The sequence below is a fragment of the Tachysurus vachellii genome, chromosome 2 (assembly GCF_030014155.1).
Source record: "Tachysurus vachellii isolate PV-2020 chromosome 2, HZAU_Pvac_v1, whole genome shotgun sequence".
NCBI classification, from domain to species: domain Eukaryota; kingdom Metazoa; phylum Chordata; class Actinopteri; order Siluriformes; family Bagridae; genus Tachysurus; species Tachysurus vachellii.
In genome coordinates, this window is record NC_083461.1 from 28,355,952 (window position 1) to 28,375,825 (window position 19,874).

Consider the following 19,874-nt stretch of genomic DNA (forward strand, 5'->3'; position numbering starts at 1 on the left):
GTTTTGTTATGTATGTTTTCTTGCCTTTGCAGTTTTATTTCACACCTCTGAACCAGCACATGAAAGTTCTCTCAGCTTCACACAAGCGGTCACCTTTGCAAATGCAGTATTATTCGAAAAGTTTCCGTCCGCGGAGCTGAGCGTTGTTACACAGACCTAGCGTTAAGGCAAAAGATCAGGCAATGAGGCATTACATCCTGTTACTGTTACAAATTCATGAGCTGAAGAAACAACACTAGTCTGAAAAACCACAAACTTCCACAAAGGTAAAAAAGAAGTTGTAACATCAGTCAGGTAACCCAGAATATTTCTGTTTTCAGGAAAATCCAAGATCACTTGTATAGAAAAATCACACTAAACTATTACTGTCATACATTTTATTACATTTCACTATTGAATATTTGGTTTTTTTAACTTCTCTAAATTGTCCATGTTGATGATTGAATGTCTTCCTCGTGTCTCATTGGTTTCATCACTATTTCTGTTTTTCTCTACAATACTAGAGGTGATAGATTCATAGAAAAGATCCAAAATACAAAAATTTTTTTTTGGGGAAATTATTTTCCCCACACAGATGTTTGTATCTTCAGAGTAAATGTTGATATAAAACCCATTTCTGCTCTCTGAGACGCTTAAAGTGTTTGTTCCTATAAAAAGCAGCTCAGATTCTCTTCAACACTAAAATTCAGTGTAAGATTCTCAACATAGGCACAAACACATGTCTAAAACACACTGAAAGAACAACAGAGTCCTGACTCGCTTTAGATCAGATGCACCGACACAACATAATTATTTATTTTAATTGAAGTGAAAACGTCTCATAAGTCTGTTTAACACTATAGTAGTGGTTAAGCTGCACGTCTCTGTGTTTCTTTCTGCTTCTTTAACAGTTTAACGGTATGTCTAGCAGAAAACTGGTCACTTGTCACCCTCTAGTGTGAGCACAGGGCAGTTAATCCTCTCTTCTTTGTTAACTCATTGTTGGAAAATTGTGCATAATTAAAGTAGTTCCTTAAACCAACCAGTTTTCATTATATTTACCTTTATTTCATTTATTACATACTTTTGCATTGATACATAGACTCTTTTCTTTTACACAAGTTACATGATCCAGTGTGTGTATATGTATATCTGTACACATTCAGTGATGAGTGTGAGGCGTTAGCGTTAAATCCTATCTCTGTCATGATGATGATGATGATGATGATGATGATTATGATGATGAACCGAGTGAGTCGCCTTCCTACCGAAAAGAAAGCCCCACAGTACTGAGCGTGTGTAGAAAAAATGTTAGTTTTTGTCCAGACGAGAATAAAAATTTCCTGTTATTTCTCTCTTGAGCTGAAATCAACGCTACCTTCCAAGTAAACTGCTGTATATTACAGTGTCCTGCAAAGGATTAGAAATAAATACGGAGTCCTAAAAAACTCTGAAATGTGTTTACAATCATTCACCAAGTGTGCAAAAAAAAAATCACTGCACTTCAAAGGTTTGGGATATACCTGGAAATAATTATTATTGAACTAAAATATAAAGTTGATCTAAATAATATATTAGAAACTAACACATTTTATAAGTTTTAGATGAGTAGGTTTTATTTAATACTTTATAATATTTTGGGGGAATGAAATTTTCATCAAATGCTGAGTCGGGTTCAAGTAATTCAAGAAAACAGATTGACCTGTAAATCTGTATAAATAATAATAATAATAATAATAATAATAATAATAAGCAGAAAATTTACATTTTGACAGGAAAATTAACCCCAAAGTTGTTTTCAATATCTAACCTGAAGCCAAGTGGGAACGTCTATAGTTCATAATAAATCCTCCATGTTTTTTTTTTTCTATTTGGGTTACAAATTGTTGAATTTTTAAATGCTGAAATCCAAACCATATTTGAATCACTTCTGGATTTCTATTGTATTTTTAAGGTTCAAGTTTCTATAAGATTATTATCTGAATTATGTTGTGTAAGTTCTATATGAGTAACTATAATATTATTATACATGATGGTGATATTTCTAAAGATCTTATTGTATTTTTATCGATTATCCAGTTTCTATTTTTTGTAGTTACCAGTAGAATGGTTCATTTCTAGATGCTCTTATCTAGAATGACTTACATTCATACAACTGAGCAATTAATTGTTAAGGGCCTTGCTCAGGGGCCCAGCAGTGGCCCTCTGTACTACACACAAACACAGACACGCAGACGCACACGTTTAACCATGTGATGTATGTGCATCAGTGAAGGATCTAGATTGTTCTAGAAACTATGAGGTATTACTCAATCAGTATGGATGGGGGTCAGTATACATCACTCTGTATGCCATGCTAATGAGATAAATGAGTCTGAATGGTTGCTAAGTTTTGGACCGTTATGTTCTGAGCGATATTCAGCATATCATTAAGACTGAATAACGGAGCGTAAAAGTTCAGAGACTCGGTCCATGTCAGTCTAAACCTTCTGCTCTACAACCACAAACATATGTATTGTGTCCCTTTGCTGTACAAAAACGTGCAGGAATCTCTACGAAGGAACTGGAAATGTGGCTCGTAGTGGAGTATTAAATGTTAATATCAACGAGAGTAAAGAATTAAGCTACATATTGTGAACTACAATCTGGAAATACTTTTGAAAATCTGTTAGCGTTTCAAGCTTTGAATATTTTAATGAGATTATTGCACATAGCCTCTTCAGTGCGAGAGATTATATAATATATATTTATTTATTTAGATTTATTTATACAGTGAGGAAAATAAGTATTTGAACACCCTGCTATTTTGCAAGTTCTCCCACTTAGAAACCATGGAGGGGTCTGAAATTGTCATCGTAGGTGCATGTCCACTGTGAGAGACATAATCTAAAAAAAAAAAAATCCAGAAATCAAAATGTATGATTTTTTAACTATTTATTTGTATGATACAGCTGCAAATAAGTATTTGAACACCTGAGAAAATCAATGTTAATATTTGGTACAGTAGCCTTTGTTTGCAATTACAGAGGTCAAACGTTTCCTGTAGATTTTTAACCAGGTTTGCACACACTGCAGGAGGGATTTTGGCCCACTCCTCCACACAGATCTTCTCTAGATCAGTCAGATTTCTGGCCTGTCGCTGAGAAACATGGAGTTTGAGCTCCCTCCAAAGATTCTCTATTGGGTTTAGGTCTGGAGACTGGCTAGGCCATGCCAGAACCTTGATATGCTTCTTACAGAGCCACTCCTTGGTTATCCTGGCTGTGTGCTTCGGGTCCCAGCCTCGACCCATCTTCAATGTTCTAACTGAGGGAAGGAGGTTGTTCCCCAAAATCTCGCAATACATGGCCCCGGTCATCCTCTCCTTAATACAGTGCAGTCGCCCTGTCCCGTGTGCAGAAAAACACCCCCAAAGCATGATGCTACCACCCCCATGCTTCACAGTAGGGATGGTGTTCTTGGGATGGTACTCATCATTCTTCTTCCTCCAAACATGTTTAGTGGAATTATGACCAAAAAGTTCTATTTTGGTCTCATCTGACCACATGACTTTCTCCCATGACTTCTCTGGATCATCCAAATGGTCATTGGCAAACTTAAGACGGGCCTGGACATGTGCTGGTTTAAGCAGGGGAACCTTCCGTGCCATGCATGATTTCAAACCATGACGTCTTAGTGTATTACCAACAGTAACCTTGGAAACGGTGGTCCCAGCTCTTTTCAGGTCATTGACCAGCTCCTCCCGTGTAGTTCTGGGCTGATTTCTCACCTTTCTTAGAATCATTGAGACCCCACGAGGTGAGATCTTGCATGGAGCCCCAGTCCGAGGGAGACTGACAGTCATGTTTAGCTTCTTCCATTTTCTAATGATTGCTCCAACAGTGGACCTTTTTTCACCAAGCTGCTTGGCAATTTCCCCGTAGCCCTTTCCAGCCTTGTGGAGGTGTACAATTTTGTCTCTAGTGTCTTTGGACAGCTCTTTGGTCTTGGCCATGTTAGTAGTTGGATTCTTACTGATTGTACGGGGTGGACAGGTGTCTTTATGCAGCTAACGACCTCAAACAGGAGCATCTAATTTAGGATAATAAATGGAGTGGAGGTGGACATTTTAAAGGCAGACTAACAGGTCTTTGAGGGTCAGAATTCTAGCTGATAGACAGGTGTTCAAATACTTATTTGCAGCTGTATCATACAAATAAATAGTTAAAAAATCATACATTGTGATTTCTGGATTTTTTTTTTTTAGATTATGTCTCTCACAGTGGACATGCACCTACGATGACAATGTCAGACACCTCCATGATTTCCAAGTGGGAGAACTTGCAAAATAGCAGGGTGTTCAAATACTTATTTTCCTCACTGTATATATTTATATATAAGAACTATCTACAGGCTAGTTTGACACCGAACTATGTCTAAAAGCGTCTACTCAGCTGTCCGCTCTTGTGTTTTTTGTTTTTTTTTCCTCTTGCATACTATTTTAGGAGGCTAATCTATGTTATCCGTATACACAATAACATGCTTGAGGGTGAAATGGGTGTGTGCCGAGGTGCTGATCGTGATTCATTTGTTTCTTTCTTTTTAAATCTTCTGGTGATTATTTTCAATACTGTGCTTCAACTAGTTCTACTCGCTATATCAATTATCAGAGGAACAGTCAGGTGGAATTGTGACTCGGGCACGTGACACAAGAAAAAGTAACTGAGTCGTAAAAAGGAGGTGGCTAGGCAGATAGCTGAAATGGTCAGGGGATGGGAAGATGGGTGAGATGGTCATGAGAAAGGCAGATGGGTGAGATGGTCAGGGGATGGGCAGATAGCTGAAATGGTCAGGGGATGGGAAGATGGGTGAGATGGTCATGAGAAAGGCAGATGGGTGAGATGGTCAGGGGATGGGCAGATGGGTGAGATGGTCATGAGAAAGGCAGATGGGTGAGATGGTCAGGGGATGGGCAGATGGGTGAGATGGTCATGAGAAAGGCAGATGGGTGAGATGGTCAGGGGATGGGCAGATGGGTGAGATGGACAGGGGATGGGCAGATGGGTGAGATGGTCATGAGAAAGGCAGATGGGTGAGATGGTCAGGAGATGGGTAGTTGGGTGAAATGGTCAGAGAATGGGTGGGGAGGGTTGATAAAAAAAACATGACTATCTGCACGTACACAATAGTGCCCTGAATGCACTCAAAATCTTCTTGTCACATCGGTCATCATTTTTTTGCCTGTTTTTTACCGACTGTCTGACCAGAACATTCACACTTTCATGAAAGGTAAAAACATCAAAGCGTCCGTCCCAGGAGCATTCGTTAGAGAACGTCTCGAGCCAACGTGAAGCTGCACGGGTTAGGGCTCATGTAGCAAACGTAGCTCTGGATCTGACCTCGGAACATCATCAAATCTGAAACCTTGGAATTTTCTCCAGGATCGTCTCATTGGTGAAGAGAATGCCATGCATAGTACATCCTGATCTGAATCTCTCTCTTTCTCTCTCTCTCTCTCGCTTAGCATTAAATTACAACACTGGTGCTGAGCGATCGTTTTATCCACTGTAAAAACTACCTGTAGCTTTAAATTTAAATTTATATTCTCAAAAATGCTTAAATCTCTTTTAGTTCAACTGCAAATAAAAAATCTGCTTGTTTTTTTTCACAAAAAATCCCAAAATCAGCACGTTCTTCCTTTCCATGATCCATTATGCAAATTGGAAACTAAATATTTTCATGGGTCAAAGATACAACAACAGAAGGTACTAACAGAAATTGAGAGGAAAAACCTGCAAAGTTTACTATAAGTCACAGATTCTTATTCTTCGTTAAGGTCGTTATACAACGTAACTATGAATTACTAAGTAATGACTTTTCTAGCTTAACTTTTCTTTTCTTTTATTTATTGCTGTTTTTCAGAATTTACCTCATTCCATCGCTAATGATTCTTACAATTAACCGTAAGAGACTTTTTTTTATTTACTACAGTTGGTACAAAAATGGTGTAAGTTTGTGTAATTCATGGGGCATTTTCCATTGCAACAGCACAGCAGGTTCCGTTTTCATTCTGGTCATTAGTTTATTTACCTGATTAAAAAGAAAACATTCTGCCTGATGGAAATTGACCTGAGTCTTTTATGATGGGAAATTATTTTCTTGGTTGAGAAAAAGCATTAGGTGTTTCTTCTTCTTCTTCAGGTGCTTAACTCCAGGTTTATATTATGAATAGATTTTGTAGAATTGCCCTAGTAAACATTTTTTGCTTTAGGTTTAAGTTGTTCGTTCAAACGTTGTAAGGATTTTATAAGTTTAAAACTAAAATAGTATAAATGATTTAATAAAATAATATAAAACGGATATTTTAATTGATACCTTAGAGACTGTTTTTGATGGTTCTTTTTCTCTACAGTTCCAGGATCCTTTTTTGCCAGATTTTGACGTATCGCTCAGCACAAGCAGCTAACTAACTTTCCAAAAACACAACTATAGAAGATTCGTTGTCCAGAAAAATCGCACAAGACACAAAGACATCCAGCGGTTCCAGCTGAAGGATGAACCATTGGACTCTGATGAGAGGAAAGCAGGTTTGGAGAAACATGGATGAGGCTTCAGGGTGTAAACAGACACTGATATGTTAAAGGGGTCAATTATTAAAGGAACTACAGCTTGAGGTTTAGGTTCATTTTCAACTTCCTGCTTCGATGAGAAGGGGCGGAGCTTCGCCGAAAGGGTGCTTTGCTGGACTGATGGTGCGAGTGAAGAGCGTCAGATGGAAATGGGGCAGACGATGATCTTGTCCTCCAGCATGACGCTGACCACAAGGAAGACGATGTAGAGGAGGAACATGATGAAACCCAGCAGCTTGCTCATCTTCCACTTGCAGGCGGCAATAGAGATGATGACGAAGAGGAGCATGATGAAGAGGAGCACGATGGCACAGAAGAGGCCGTTGCTGCTCACCTCCACCGGACTCAAACCGTTCACCAGAGAGAACAAGAGCCAGGGGAAGGGCAGCCTGTGGAGAGACAAGAGAGCACGACATCACCAGTACCTTCCAGTGACATTTATTCACTACAGTATACTCTTAAAAAGAAAGCTGCCAGGAAGAACCAAAAAAAGAGCTTTTACAGTGAGGCCATAGAACCAGTCTTGGTTCCCTGTTGAACATTTCAGTCAATGATTCTTAACAGAACCACTTTTTTCTTAGTCATTAAGAGCATTTTTAGTCTAAAGGAACTTCTTCCACTACAAAGGATCTGTGCAATGAATAAGTTCCATGGAGTTTAAAGGTTCTATAATGGTCCTGACACTGTATGGTTCAGCAAAAAACCTTTAACATCCATGGTTTTATTTTCCATTGCACAGAAGGGTCCATGTTGTAAAAGAAGTTTCTTTAGACTAAAATTATGTTCTTTATGTAATTTTTTTTAAAGAGCGATTTATTGGAAGTTTCTCTGGGGAACCAAAAAATGTTCTTTTTTGCCATCACTGTGAAACCCCTTTTTTATTTTTGTTGTATTTTTAAGAGTGTACATTAGATCATTAGAATGAATACAGAGTCTGTAACTAAAGCTGAACTGAAGAGATTCAAGGTTATCCAAAATATCAGTCAAAACTTTGAGAAAGATTTTTCTGTGAAGTCATTTGATCCTTTTGAATCAGTGTGAGATCTTCTTCTTCTTCTTCTTCTTCTTCTTCTAAGAAGCCTGTACACGGCAGTCATGTCATGGTTCTTACCCTACGGTGATGTCAAAGATGTTGGAGCCGACCGAGCTGGACACCGCCATGTCTCCGAGACCTTTCCGTGCCACGATGACGCTGGTGATGAGATCTGGGATAGACGTTCCTGCTGCCAGGATGGTCAGCCCCATGATCTCTTCCGTGATGCCAATGGTCTCGCCAACCTGTGCAGGAGATAGATAGAGAGACATACAGAGAGACAGAGAGAGAGAGAGAGAGAGAGAGAGAGAGAGAGATCTGACAGTGTTGCTTTATATTAACATTGTAATTCCTTCTGTTTCTTCTTCACAAACTCCCAAACTTTCCTTCTGAGACAGATCAGCCTACACGCCTTTACAGACAAAAAAGAAAAGAAAAGAATCAAGCCAATTTAAATCTCTGATTCATTCATCCACATGCCACTGAGTCACAATGCATGATCCGGCTGAAGTCATTTTCCAGAATTAGTTGAGAACTTTCTGCTTTCGCTTACTCTTTTGCTCTTTTCGCTGCTCGCAACTAGTCCCTGAACTGCAGGTTCCTGAAGTGTGATTTATTTCAATCCTGTGTAGTATAGTGTGTGTGTGTGTGTGTGTGTGTGTGTGTGTGTGTGTGTGTGAGGAGTGTTTTGATTTCAGCATTTCTGTATTTATTCTCGTGTCTTGTGTGTTTTGTTTCTTGTACCTGGTGAGCTAAAAACACCATCAGATAGGAGAAGCAAGCGATCCAGCAGATGGAACCCAGGAACGTGATGGGGAAAAACTTTTTGGATGTCTACAACAAACAAAAAACAAAAAACACATCAATACTGATCATTGTCATGTTCTACTCCTTCAAAAAAAAATCTTTCTGTTTTCTAATACATTATGTTACAATGTGTTGTAGTTAAACTCTACACTTCTGCATTAAGCTATACTACTCTTCAGTGCCCCTAGTGGCCACAGGGTGACACTACATTCTTTTACAAAATCCTGAGTATTGGAGCAGCAGAAGGATGGAGGATGTTAGCTGTGTATTAATTTCACACTCACTGGTTTACGGACATCGGGCAGCGTGATCCACAGGGGTAAGACGATGGGGAGGAGTAAGAGGTACGTAAGGCGCTTACGACTGCTCTCGGGCCACGACAGGCTCAGGGGCTGATCTTCTTCGTCGTCTTCGTCACCCTGTTTGATGTGGATACAAGCTGAACTGTTATGTCTTGGTGCACACACAGACACATACATACAGACACTCACTCACTCACACATACACACACACACACCCAGTCACAGATACACACACACACACACACACACATCCACACATACACACACATACACAGACACATGCACACACAAACACACACACATACACATACACACACAAACACACACACACACTCCAATTAGAACTATGTAAACTAACACACACATACAAACACACACACACTCTCTCTCTCACACACACACACACTCTCTCTCTCTCTCTCACACACACACACACACACACACACACACAAACACACATATACACACACTCCAATTAGAACTATGTAAACTAGCACACACACATACAGACTCACACACACACACACACACACACACACACACACACTATCTCTCTCTCTCACACACACACACACACACACACACAATTAGAACGGTGTAAACTCCCACTTGGACACTTGTCTGAGCATGCTATGTACGCTAGGTGTTCCAGGTTCATCCCCTGAGACAGAAGCAAATCAATACAAAGTTCTGTTATCTAATGATAAAACATTTCTATGCTGATGGGTGTGGTCTCTTCCAGCATGCCCCCCCCCCCCACCTCTACAGGTCTCAACCCGACAGGAGGATTTAGCTTGACCTGCTCTTAACCACACTTTACCGCCCGTGTTCCTTTAACTTATCGCTGGTCTGTGTGGTGGTTTGGTGGCAGAGATCCTGTAGGATGCTTGTAGACTCTGCTGAACCCGTCGGTCACCTGGTTACTTCTTGTAGCCTTGGTGATCAGAGCCAGAGGGGAAAAAGCTTGCGTATACACCCACACTACACACTCTTTCAGTCTCAGATGCAAATGCACGCACACCCATGCACCCACACACACACACACACCCACACACACCCCCACACACTTCCATTAATGTCTCTGACAGAAGGAACTGATCATCACCAAAAATGGGTCAAGTGCCTGGAACAGGCGGCGTGAAGTCAACTCTGACAGTGTGAACATGTTCCCAAGGGAGGTCTCTCTCTCTCTCTCTCTCTCTCTCTCTCTCTCTCTATCTCTCTCTCACACACACACTTCTTAGTAAGCCCTTCAGTGCCAATATACTGTATATACATCACTATAGTCACTTCAGACATAAATCTTTCAACACATCCATCAATAACTACTGAACAGTTTATTTAAACATTAATATGTTTTATTTATTGGTTTGTTGAAGGAATTTAGGCTTTAACATGCTTTAATTTAAATGTGTGGGCTATCTTTATGTCAAGTCATTCTGATTGGGCAGCAGGTTACCAGCTAGCTAAAATAAACGCACACACACACACACACACACACACACATACACACACACGCATTGTGATAATCAGTTATGCCACATGTGGTTGTTCACCTGGGATGTCAGCGATCGCGTCGTCAACATCTCGTTTTTTTGGCACGAGACAATCATTAATAAGCTGCTGATTCTATGACACACTGTGTAGTGAGTGCATGTGGAGGATATTTACTGCTGTATGTTAGCTTAAAGAAATATTTCTGTATATTTTGTTTAAATTCTGTGGTGAAAAATGTTCACAAAGAACATTTCTTTTCTTTGCTGAATTCTTGTTGCGCTGGTCAGTTTGTCAGCCTGAGATGATTCTTCCTGTCAGCAAACTGCCAGGAAAAGTTGTGGAAGGAAACAGACGATGTGACGGAACCAGCTCCGCCTGGCTAGACGTCTGAAAAAACTACAAAATCTGTCTGAAACTCAGACACACAGCGCAAAGCTGCTGATCGCTAGCTGGAGATTCAATGTCGTGTAGCGCTGATGCTAACATTCACGCTGATGCTACATGTGTGTCACAGGACCATGAGCTGATCCTACTGACTAAATGTTAATGCTCGTGTTATACAGTGAGGTAAAAACCTGACTCTTGTACAAAGGACCTGAATAAAAAAAGCTGATGCTGGGAGAATATTTATGTTTCACCTTGTGTGGGTGTGGTTTAGAGGCGGGGCTTGGAGAGATTTATGTCCATCTGAGGTCAAAGATTTAAGTCCATCTGAGGTCAGAGATTTAACACATGAATGTTTCTGCATGATGATGACGGTACATACAGTGTTAATCGTTTCCTGCTGTTGCTCTGAGTGGATATTTTGATCCGAAATTTCCTTCAATGTTCTACAGATTGTGTTCGAACTTTCAGAGCTAATTCCGGAGCTGATTTTTTTGGGTCTTGTGTTAATATCCAGGCTACACTCTGGTTTGTGAGTGTTCTTTGTGTGACACTGTGCTCATTAGTTATGTGTCGTGTGCAGTGCGTTAAACGCTGCATGTTGGTGTTGTTCTTTTTCTTGTTGATCTCAGGCACCAGCTCATTAGGAGAACTGCTGAATCAGAACAGTCAGCTCACTGAAGAACAGCCTGTGTGTGTGTCTGAGTGAGTGAGTGTGAGTCAGTGAGAAATCTCCATCTTTAACACACTCCCAGGTGATCAGTGGCTCCTGGTTTGCGTGAGATGGGAAAAGTGTAACACACACACACACACACACACACACACACACACACACACACACACACACACACACACAGCAAGGTTACAAAAGATCACAAAGCTTTCGCTGGGTATTTAAAAGGTGAAGTAATTGATGGACAATTTAAATGAAATTTCTGATTTGAAGAATTTATGAACTGTAATAATCTGTAAAATAAATTTGGACAGAACAAAAGAGAAAAAAAGTAATAATAGAAAAAAAAACAATAATTAAAAAACAATAATAATGGTGAGAAATAGTTTTGAGTGAGGAGTTTTCCAGAGACCTGAATGGGTGTTTTTAATGCGTTCATGCGTTTCGAGTTCATTTTAACATAAAGAACATAGCTGCAAAAATAGCTGCAGTTTTAGGTGTTGGCTTTTAAATTGACCTTCAGCCTGTGTGTGTGTGTATTAGTGTGTGAGTGTGTGTGTGTGTGAGAATGGGGAGTGAGCAGGAGGAGTGGTGTAATTATCGAGCAGGAACCCTCGCATCACTCACAGGTGCAAAGCCAACGCCGCTGCTTCCTGCCAGACTCACACAGGTGCATCGTGGGACGGCAGTGTGGGCCGCCAAAAATAGATCCAGCAGGAGTTCAGCAGAGAGGAGAACTGTGTGTCAGCAAAAGCTTTCGTGCTCTCTCACACACACACACACACACACCACACACAGACACCACACACACACACACACACATATATATACACCACATACACACACAAAAGCCCAGAAGAGTGACAGAGATAACAGGCACTGAGGGTTCGGACTAATGGTCTCAAGACAGGTTATGTTTCTGCTGCAGATGCAAACAGCAGTAATTGTACGGCTAGGACATGAAGCACAAATTGAAACACCAAAGATTCTCTTTCTCCATCGTTCAGTAAAGTAAAGAAAAGTGTTTAGTGAAAGAACACGATGAGAGTTGCTGCAAAATAAAAGACACATTCCCTATCATTCATTTACTTTACACACACACACACACACGAAACACATTCCCTATCATTCATTTACTTTACACACACACAAAACACATTCCCTATCATTCATGTAAACATCACAAAAACACTACATTCACACACACACACACACACACACACATTCCTTATCATTCATTTACTTTACACACACACACAAAACACATTCCCTATCATTCATTTACTTTACACACACAGACACACACACGCACAAAAACACTACATTCACACACATACACACTCACAGACACACTCACACACACAAAAAAACACTACACTCACTCACAAAAACACTACACTCACACACACACACACACACACAAACACACATGCACTCAAAAACACACTCACTCAAAAACACACACACCCCATACATTTACTTTACACACACACACACACACACACACACACACACACTCAAAAACACAGACACACCCCATACATTTACTTTACACACACACACACAAACACATTCCGTATCATTAATTTTCTTTACACACATACACACACATAAAAACACACCCCATTCATTTACTTTACACATATACAAACACATTCAGTGTCATTTATTTATTTTACACACACACACACAGTCGTATGGCATATGTTATTAAATACAAAAATTATTACTTTAGTTTCAAGTAAATTTTTAGGTATATATTTAGATGATATATTAATATTTCACACCTACAATATTGATAATACTGATAATATATATAATATTGTTTCTAATATAAATTTTATATTAATCAAATAATATGTAACAGAATTATTTTGTTATGTTTAATTAAAATAAGCAGAACCTTAAATAATTTAATTCTGTCTGTTACTCTGGAAATTATGTCTGTTTTATTTTATTAATTATTAGTTCATGGACTAATCTGTGTGTGTGTGTGTGTGTGTAAAGTAAATTAATGATAGGGAATGTGTTTTGTGTGTGTGTGTGTGTGTGTGTGTGAGAGAGTGTGTGTATGTATAAAGTAAATGAATGATAGGGAATGTGTTTTGTGTGTGTGTCTGTGTGTGTAAAGTAAATTAATGATAGGGAATGTGTTTTATGTGTGTGAGTGTGTGTGTGTGTGTTTGTGTGTTTGTGTATAAAGTAAATGAATGATAGGGAATGTGTATTGTGTGTGTGTGTGTGTGTGTGTGTATGTGTGTATAAAGTAAATGAATGATAGGGAATGTGTTTTGTGTGTGTGTCTGTGTGTGTATATGTGTGTGTAAAGTAAATTAATGATAGGGAATGTGTTTTGTGTGTGTGTGTGTGTATGTGTGTATAAAGTAAATGAATGATAGGGAATGTGTTTTGTGTGTGTGTCTGTGTGTGTATATGTGTGTGTAAAGTAAATGAATGATAGGGAATGTGTTTTGTGTGTGTGTGTAAAGTAAATTAATAATAAATAGGGAATGTGTTTTGTGGGTGTGTGTCTGATTGACAGGCCGTATAAAGCGATGGTGTGTCTTAGAGAGCTGGAACGGCAATGCGTGTTTTCTGGCCCCCGGTGACCCGGTTGTCACGGTGACATTGAGAGGGCACTGTTCCTGTCTGCACGCAAGCTGTGCCATCTGTTCGCCTGGCACCGTGCTGCGCCAACAGGGGGCAGGAGGTGGTAGGCTTTTCATCAACCAAACAAGAGGGAAGCCAGGGAGTATTTCTGTGTGTGTGTGTGTGCGTGTGTGTGTTTGTGTTATAGTAGGAAGGTTAAATATGAAGTGTTCTTCCCTTTGAGTATAAACTGTAAACTCATTACCTTCTGGTATTATCTTATCCTGACCTTAGTGTTATTCAGTCATCCCACACACACTACCACCCACAAACATACACACACCCACACACAAACACGTTAAGTGTTATGTTTGGTAAACATATAAACATAACACGATGGCTAAAGTATTAACATGTCAGAATTAAGGAACAGGAGTAGTTCAGTAGTCAGGGTGCTGATTATGGAGTCGGCCATTTTAAGTTCCGTCTCTCTCTCAGTTGCAAAATCCTTCTAGTGCAGTGGAACGTTTACTGTTAAAAAAATCCCACAATGCACCACAGACACAGGGAGCCCAGTAATGAAGCTCATTCACTATTTTCACTCACTGGTAATATGTGTGTCATGGCTTGTTAATGATGTTGTAATTATCAAGAGCTACGAGAGCAATGTTATTTGACGTCTATCTACAGAGTCTTTTGAGACTTTTAAGTTTTTAAAAATTAAAAAAATAAATCTAGCTAGCTGACGACCCTGCTGGAGGTATCAGGACAGAACCAGTGGGTGATGAAACGAACACATTTACACGACGTACAGAAGTGAAATATTTAACGTTTGGGTTTGTACACCGGTGACTGACACGGAAATTAGAAGGAGTCATCAGTGTCCCGGTGTGTAGTGAGTAAGTCTTTAATAGTGTCCCAAATCATGGACACTATATACCGATTTACTACCGAGAGTGTGTGAGAGCGGATTGAGTAGCTGTACTCAGATTGCAACTCTGAAACTGTAGTCAGATTGCAACATCAAACAGGCCAGCAGACTGTGTATGTGTGTGTTTGTGTTATACTGACTCACCGCATCTCCCTCTTGTCCCGCAGTGCCGTTCAGAGGTGGAGAAACTTCCACCTCCACGCTGGAGCTATTCGGGAGGTTCTTATCTAAAATAAACACAACACACTGTTAGAGCACAGTCACCTGCAGGAGGTGTGTGTGTGTGTATGTGTGTGTGTGTGTGTGTGTGTGTGTGTGTGTGTGTGTGTATGTGAAAATAAATAAGGACAGGACATCAAAGAAAGCATGTGTAAATGGCGACGTGCCATTTGAGTTGCGTTAAGATGCTAATATGGTAATGTGGCTCTGTTAGCATAATTGCTGTGTGGGAATAAGAGTGTGTGTGTTTGTGTGTGTGTGTACACTTTGATCAGGATGAATGGAGATCAGATGGAAGGGAAATAAATTTGATTATATAATCTAAAAAATGAAGGATTATTATAATATTTTGCTTAGCAATGCTAGCATAATTTTAATGCGTTAATTAATGCTAACCATGTCTCGTTTATATTTAACATTTAACAACGCTAATGTTTAGTGACAGAAAATATAAATCGTCATCAAAATCAAAATTGAGGGGAAAGTTCAAAGTGTGTATAAAATTATTAAATTATTATTTTATAACAAACACAAAAAAAAGAACAAAAGACTTGGAACTGATCACGGACATCAGATTGTATAAAAGGTTCTGAATGTTAACGTTTGTTGCTTTATCTTCTAGAACTATGAATATTCGTATTAAATCATATAACATTCCGTATTGTTAACCATTAAAGTAAGTTTTGTAGTTCTAATGAAAATAAAAAACAAGCTACACGTTTACGATAGTGATCTGTTAGCTACAGCTAACAGTGTACAAGGAGTAATACAATAACACAAAAAATTGCTAATCAGTGCTAATCAATGCTAATTCTAAGTACTAAAATGCTAACTGCATGTGTGGATGTAATGCAGGTGCTAATACATTGGTTTGTATCATTCACACCAAAAAACAATAAATAAACAAACAAACAAACAAACAAATAAATAAATAACATCATTTGATCTTTTTTTATGGTAGATGTGAAATCTAGCAGTTTAACTTACCAGCCACTCCGTTAGCGTCTTCCACTTGGCATTTCTTTTTGGCAATTTTGTGAAGAATGGATGCCTTCTCACGGAACTTTCCTGAAAGATGAAGGAAGAGCGAGCGCTCAATCGAATGGATGTAACTTTAGCATGATAACTAAATCTCCCTTAAATTTGTAGGGTGTGGTAGTCTTAGCGGAATAAGCACATGTAAGAGTGTTAGCATACTCTCCGCACACACAAACACACACTCTATAACACCCTTATTTAACACTCAATGACCTTCCTGACAAAATCATTAACTCCAGCTGGCTCTCTGCCCATCAGGCTGTGTGTAGCCATCAGCGGTGGCCCAGACCAGCTAATCTAACCCCTACAGATGTGCACATCTGCATTATATGACCTTTTGGGGGTCAGTGAGCTTGGGTGATGAAGCCCGCCGGCCACAGATGCTCTGGTTCATGACAAACATCCGAAAACTTTGCTCAGAATCCAGCAGTGGGACAAAGTCTGTCTTCTGGAAACTTCACTTGATTTTCTAACAAACAATTTGACCACATAAACGATTATATGTTTGATTAACAGTTGTTTTATTAGCCTCAGATTATCTGAAGCATCAGAATGTAGGAGATGTTAGTATAGCATGATAATGTGCATTGATATAAACCTAGCAGAAGTAATGCACTTTTTGACCAATCAGATTTCAACACACTGATTGGCTGAAGTAAAGTTACATGGTCTATGTTTGTGCAATGAATTAGTAGTGTTTCACGTTCTCGTCTCCATATAAACCCTCAGCGTTTCTGGTTCATGACATCAAACGAAATAAAAACACCAGGTACAATTCAAAATCACCCATCTTTCCTCCGTGTGGAAAATTAGCTGGTGAATAATGCTCTATTATGCAACATCAAAGAGAGCGAAGAGAGCGTAGTGATGAGGACGGAGCTAAAATTAGACGCCGGCGTCGGCTCATTCTCTCCAACATCAGAGGAACCGCACAAGCCGATTTGTCACCGCGCTGGCCGTGATGCCGGTCTAACCCCTCCTCAAAGAGACTAAAGCAATTCAACTGTAACCAGACATCCCAGAAGTGCTATTATTGGTTTAGAGAGAGAGTGAAAGGGAGAGAGGGAGAGAGGGAGACAGTGAAAGAGAGAGAGAAGCTCGTTATTATATTAGCTGGATGTGGCTGCTACTCCAAAACTCCTCCCAGAGTGACTCACATTATTCTGCACATCAGCTCCATGATGAGTGTGTGTGTGTGTGTGTGTGTGTGTGTGTGTGTGTGTGTGTGTGAGTGTGAGTGTGTGTGAGAGAGAGAGAGAGAGAGAGAGAGAGTTTTATAGCTTCTAAATATGACCATGGTCGTGTTCTCAGGTTTTTAAATGACTGGAGCAGAAACACCAACAAGATGCTGAACGAATCCAACTGACAAAATGAAGGTGTGGGATGTTCGGGGTGAGGGGGGAGAGAAAAAGAAAGAAAGAAAGAAGAAAAAAATACAAGGAAATGAAATTGTCATAGACGAATACACGATTTGCACTTATGTTAGTGAAATCTCACCAAGAGAGGCCGTCAAAGCAGGTGCGTGAAAACAACACACACACACACACACACACACACACACGATGAAGTAAGAGGTGAGCAGGGAAGATGAGCATGGAGGATTAACCACACTGAAAGAAAGGATCTTACCTTCTTCTGTCATTGAGTGATAATATTTTAGCTTGCCATAAGTCCCCAGCTCTATAACATCACACACAGAGACAAGTGTAAGGCAACACACACAAACACACACACACACATACACACAAAGAGGTGAAGGTGAGCATGACAGAGCGATGCAGCGTGCATGGATCGGGAAAATCTCTCTCCTTAACCCAGTCTCATAACATAAGTGCAAAACAGAACAACATAGATGTTTAACACACACACACACACACACACACACACGCACACACACACACACACTCACCCACATTCTCGCTCTGTTTTGGAACGTCTGTATCATCTATAAGGAAATATAAATAAGATGAAATAAGATGTGATGAAATTACTGTTTTTGCCATTCTAGTATAGCACTAGCTCGTGTTCTAGTATTTTAAACAAATACTTTTTGCACAGGAATGTGAGTGGAGATTAGAGTCTGTTCTCAGTCTAGCTTTTTATCTGTTTAGCAGAAGGCTAATTCATGTTTAATCCTGTTCACTATAATGCTAGTTACTGTTTTTCTTGTTTACTATAATGCTAGTTACTGTTTTAGGATGTTAATAAAATAATCTGTGCACTATAATGTTAGTGTAGGTTTAAGCCTTGTTACCATAATGCTAAAAACAGTTTAATGTGTTTAACAGAATGCTAATTCATGTTTAATTCTGTTAACTATGATGCTAAGTACTGTTTTTGCCTGTGTGGTATCATGCTAGTTCATGTTTTGCATGTTAACAAAATAATCAGCACACAATAATGTTAGTGTATATTTGATTCTGGATACAATAAAGCTAGTGACATTTCTAGCAGAATGCTAATTAATGTTCAAGTCTTTTTTTTGCCTACTGACTTTCATACAAAAAATACTGTTTTTATAAAATCATGCTAATTCATGATTGATATTTACAGTACTATTATTCTGTTGATACTAGTTATATGCTAGTTACTGTATAAGCTTGTTAATATAATGCTAGTTATAAAGCTAGCTGAAATTTTCGTACTGTTTTCACCTGTTAACCAATAACCTGAATAGATTATTACTGTAATGCCGGTTAATGTTATGTGTTTAATTGTATTCTAATTCCTATTGAATTCTGTTTATTATAGTGCTATATAGTTACTGTTTCAGAACAATTAAATCCATGTTTCAGTTTGTTTAATGTGATTCATGCTAGTTTAGCCTGTTTACTGTTTTAGCATACATACTATAATGCTAGTTAGTTTGTTGTCCTGGTAGGCGTTATGCTACTGCCTGATGATTTTTAAACTACTTCACATTTTAGTCAGTGCACTGTTATGCTAGTCTAGAATTTAGCTTGATTGTTTGCTATAATAACAAGTAGCATCTTAGTTATGAAGCTAGTCTTGTCCTTTCGCTAAACCCCAGCAATGTCACCCTCGGCTCAGAAATCATTCAGATGCCCAGTTCTTTGTTTACTGACAGATTTTTAGGGATCAAGATCTAAATGTAACATGTCACGTTTGATCTGGCCATAAAACCAAGGCTAATTTTATTAGCTGTGTATAGATATAGGCCTCTGCCAGACAGACTGAATAAACTCCCAGGCTTCTCAAAGATCATTAATAAGTCAGGCAGTGCTGTGGCTGTGAGTCTTCATGGCTGTGCAATAACTTCATCAGACTAAAAGGCAGTGAGGTGAATTTATACTGTATGAAGTCAGCAACAGGATAATCGGCTACATAAATATAACATGGATAAAGCTAGTGTCTGTCTGGATGTGTGCTAATTCGGTCTGACCTACAGGCCACAGTGAGAATCAGCTGTCTGGGACCTAGCGACTTTTCTGACAAGAAGGCCGACTGCTCCATTCGCCTTATTTCGATTTTGCTAAGTTGACCTGTCTCCAGGAATCAGAGCTCTAGCTAACATTACACCTTACTCTCCTTGTGCCTTCTGAGCATAAAGGAAACTAACCAGAGATTTTTTAAATCTTAAAAATTCTTAATGCTAGTTCATGGTTTAGCCTGTTTACTACTTAGGCTGTTAACTTTAACCCTACTTCATCTGGTAGCCTGTTTACTGTTATGCTAGTTTATCTTTAAGTCTGTTTACTGTTATGCTAGTTCATCTTTTAGCCTGTTTACTGTTATGCTAGTTCATCTTTTAGCCTGTTTTGCTATAATACTACTTCCTCTACAATACTAGTAC

General features: G+C 39.2%; 1 protein-coding gene across 1 annotated transcript in view; it reads right to left on the bottom strand.

Moving 5' to 3' along the window:
* Positions 1-4,325: 4,325 nt before the first annotated feature.
* Positions 4,326-19,874, bottom strand: part of LOC132841698 (sodium/potassium/calcium exchanger 2-like) — a 36,724-nt gene continuing 21,175 nt past the window's right edge. The window contains exons 6-12 of the mRNA XM_060864155.1: positions 17,690-17,740; positions 16,010-16,090; positions 14,948-15,030; positions 8,712-8,846; positions 8,365-8,454; positions 7,699-7,865; positions 4,326-6,976 (exon numbers count right to left, since the gene is read on the bottom strand). Of these exons, the coding sequence (XP_060720138.1) occupies positions 6,727-6,976; positions 7,699-7,865; positions 8,365-8,454; positions 8,712-8,846; positions 14,948-15,030; positions 16,010-16,090; positions 17,690-17,740 (857 nt within the window). The 3' untranslated portion in view covers positions 4,326-6,726. The remainder of the gene's footprint in view (positions 6,977-7,698; positions 7,866-8,364; positions 8,455-8,711; positions 8,847-14,947; positions 15,031-16,009; positions 16,091-17,689; positions 17,741-19,874) is intronic.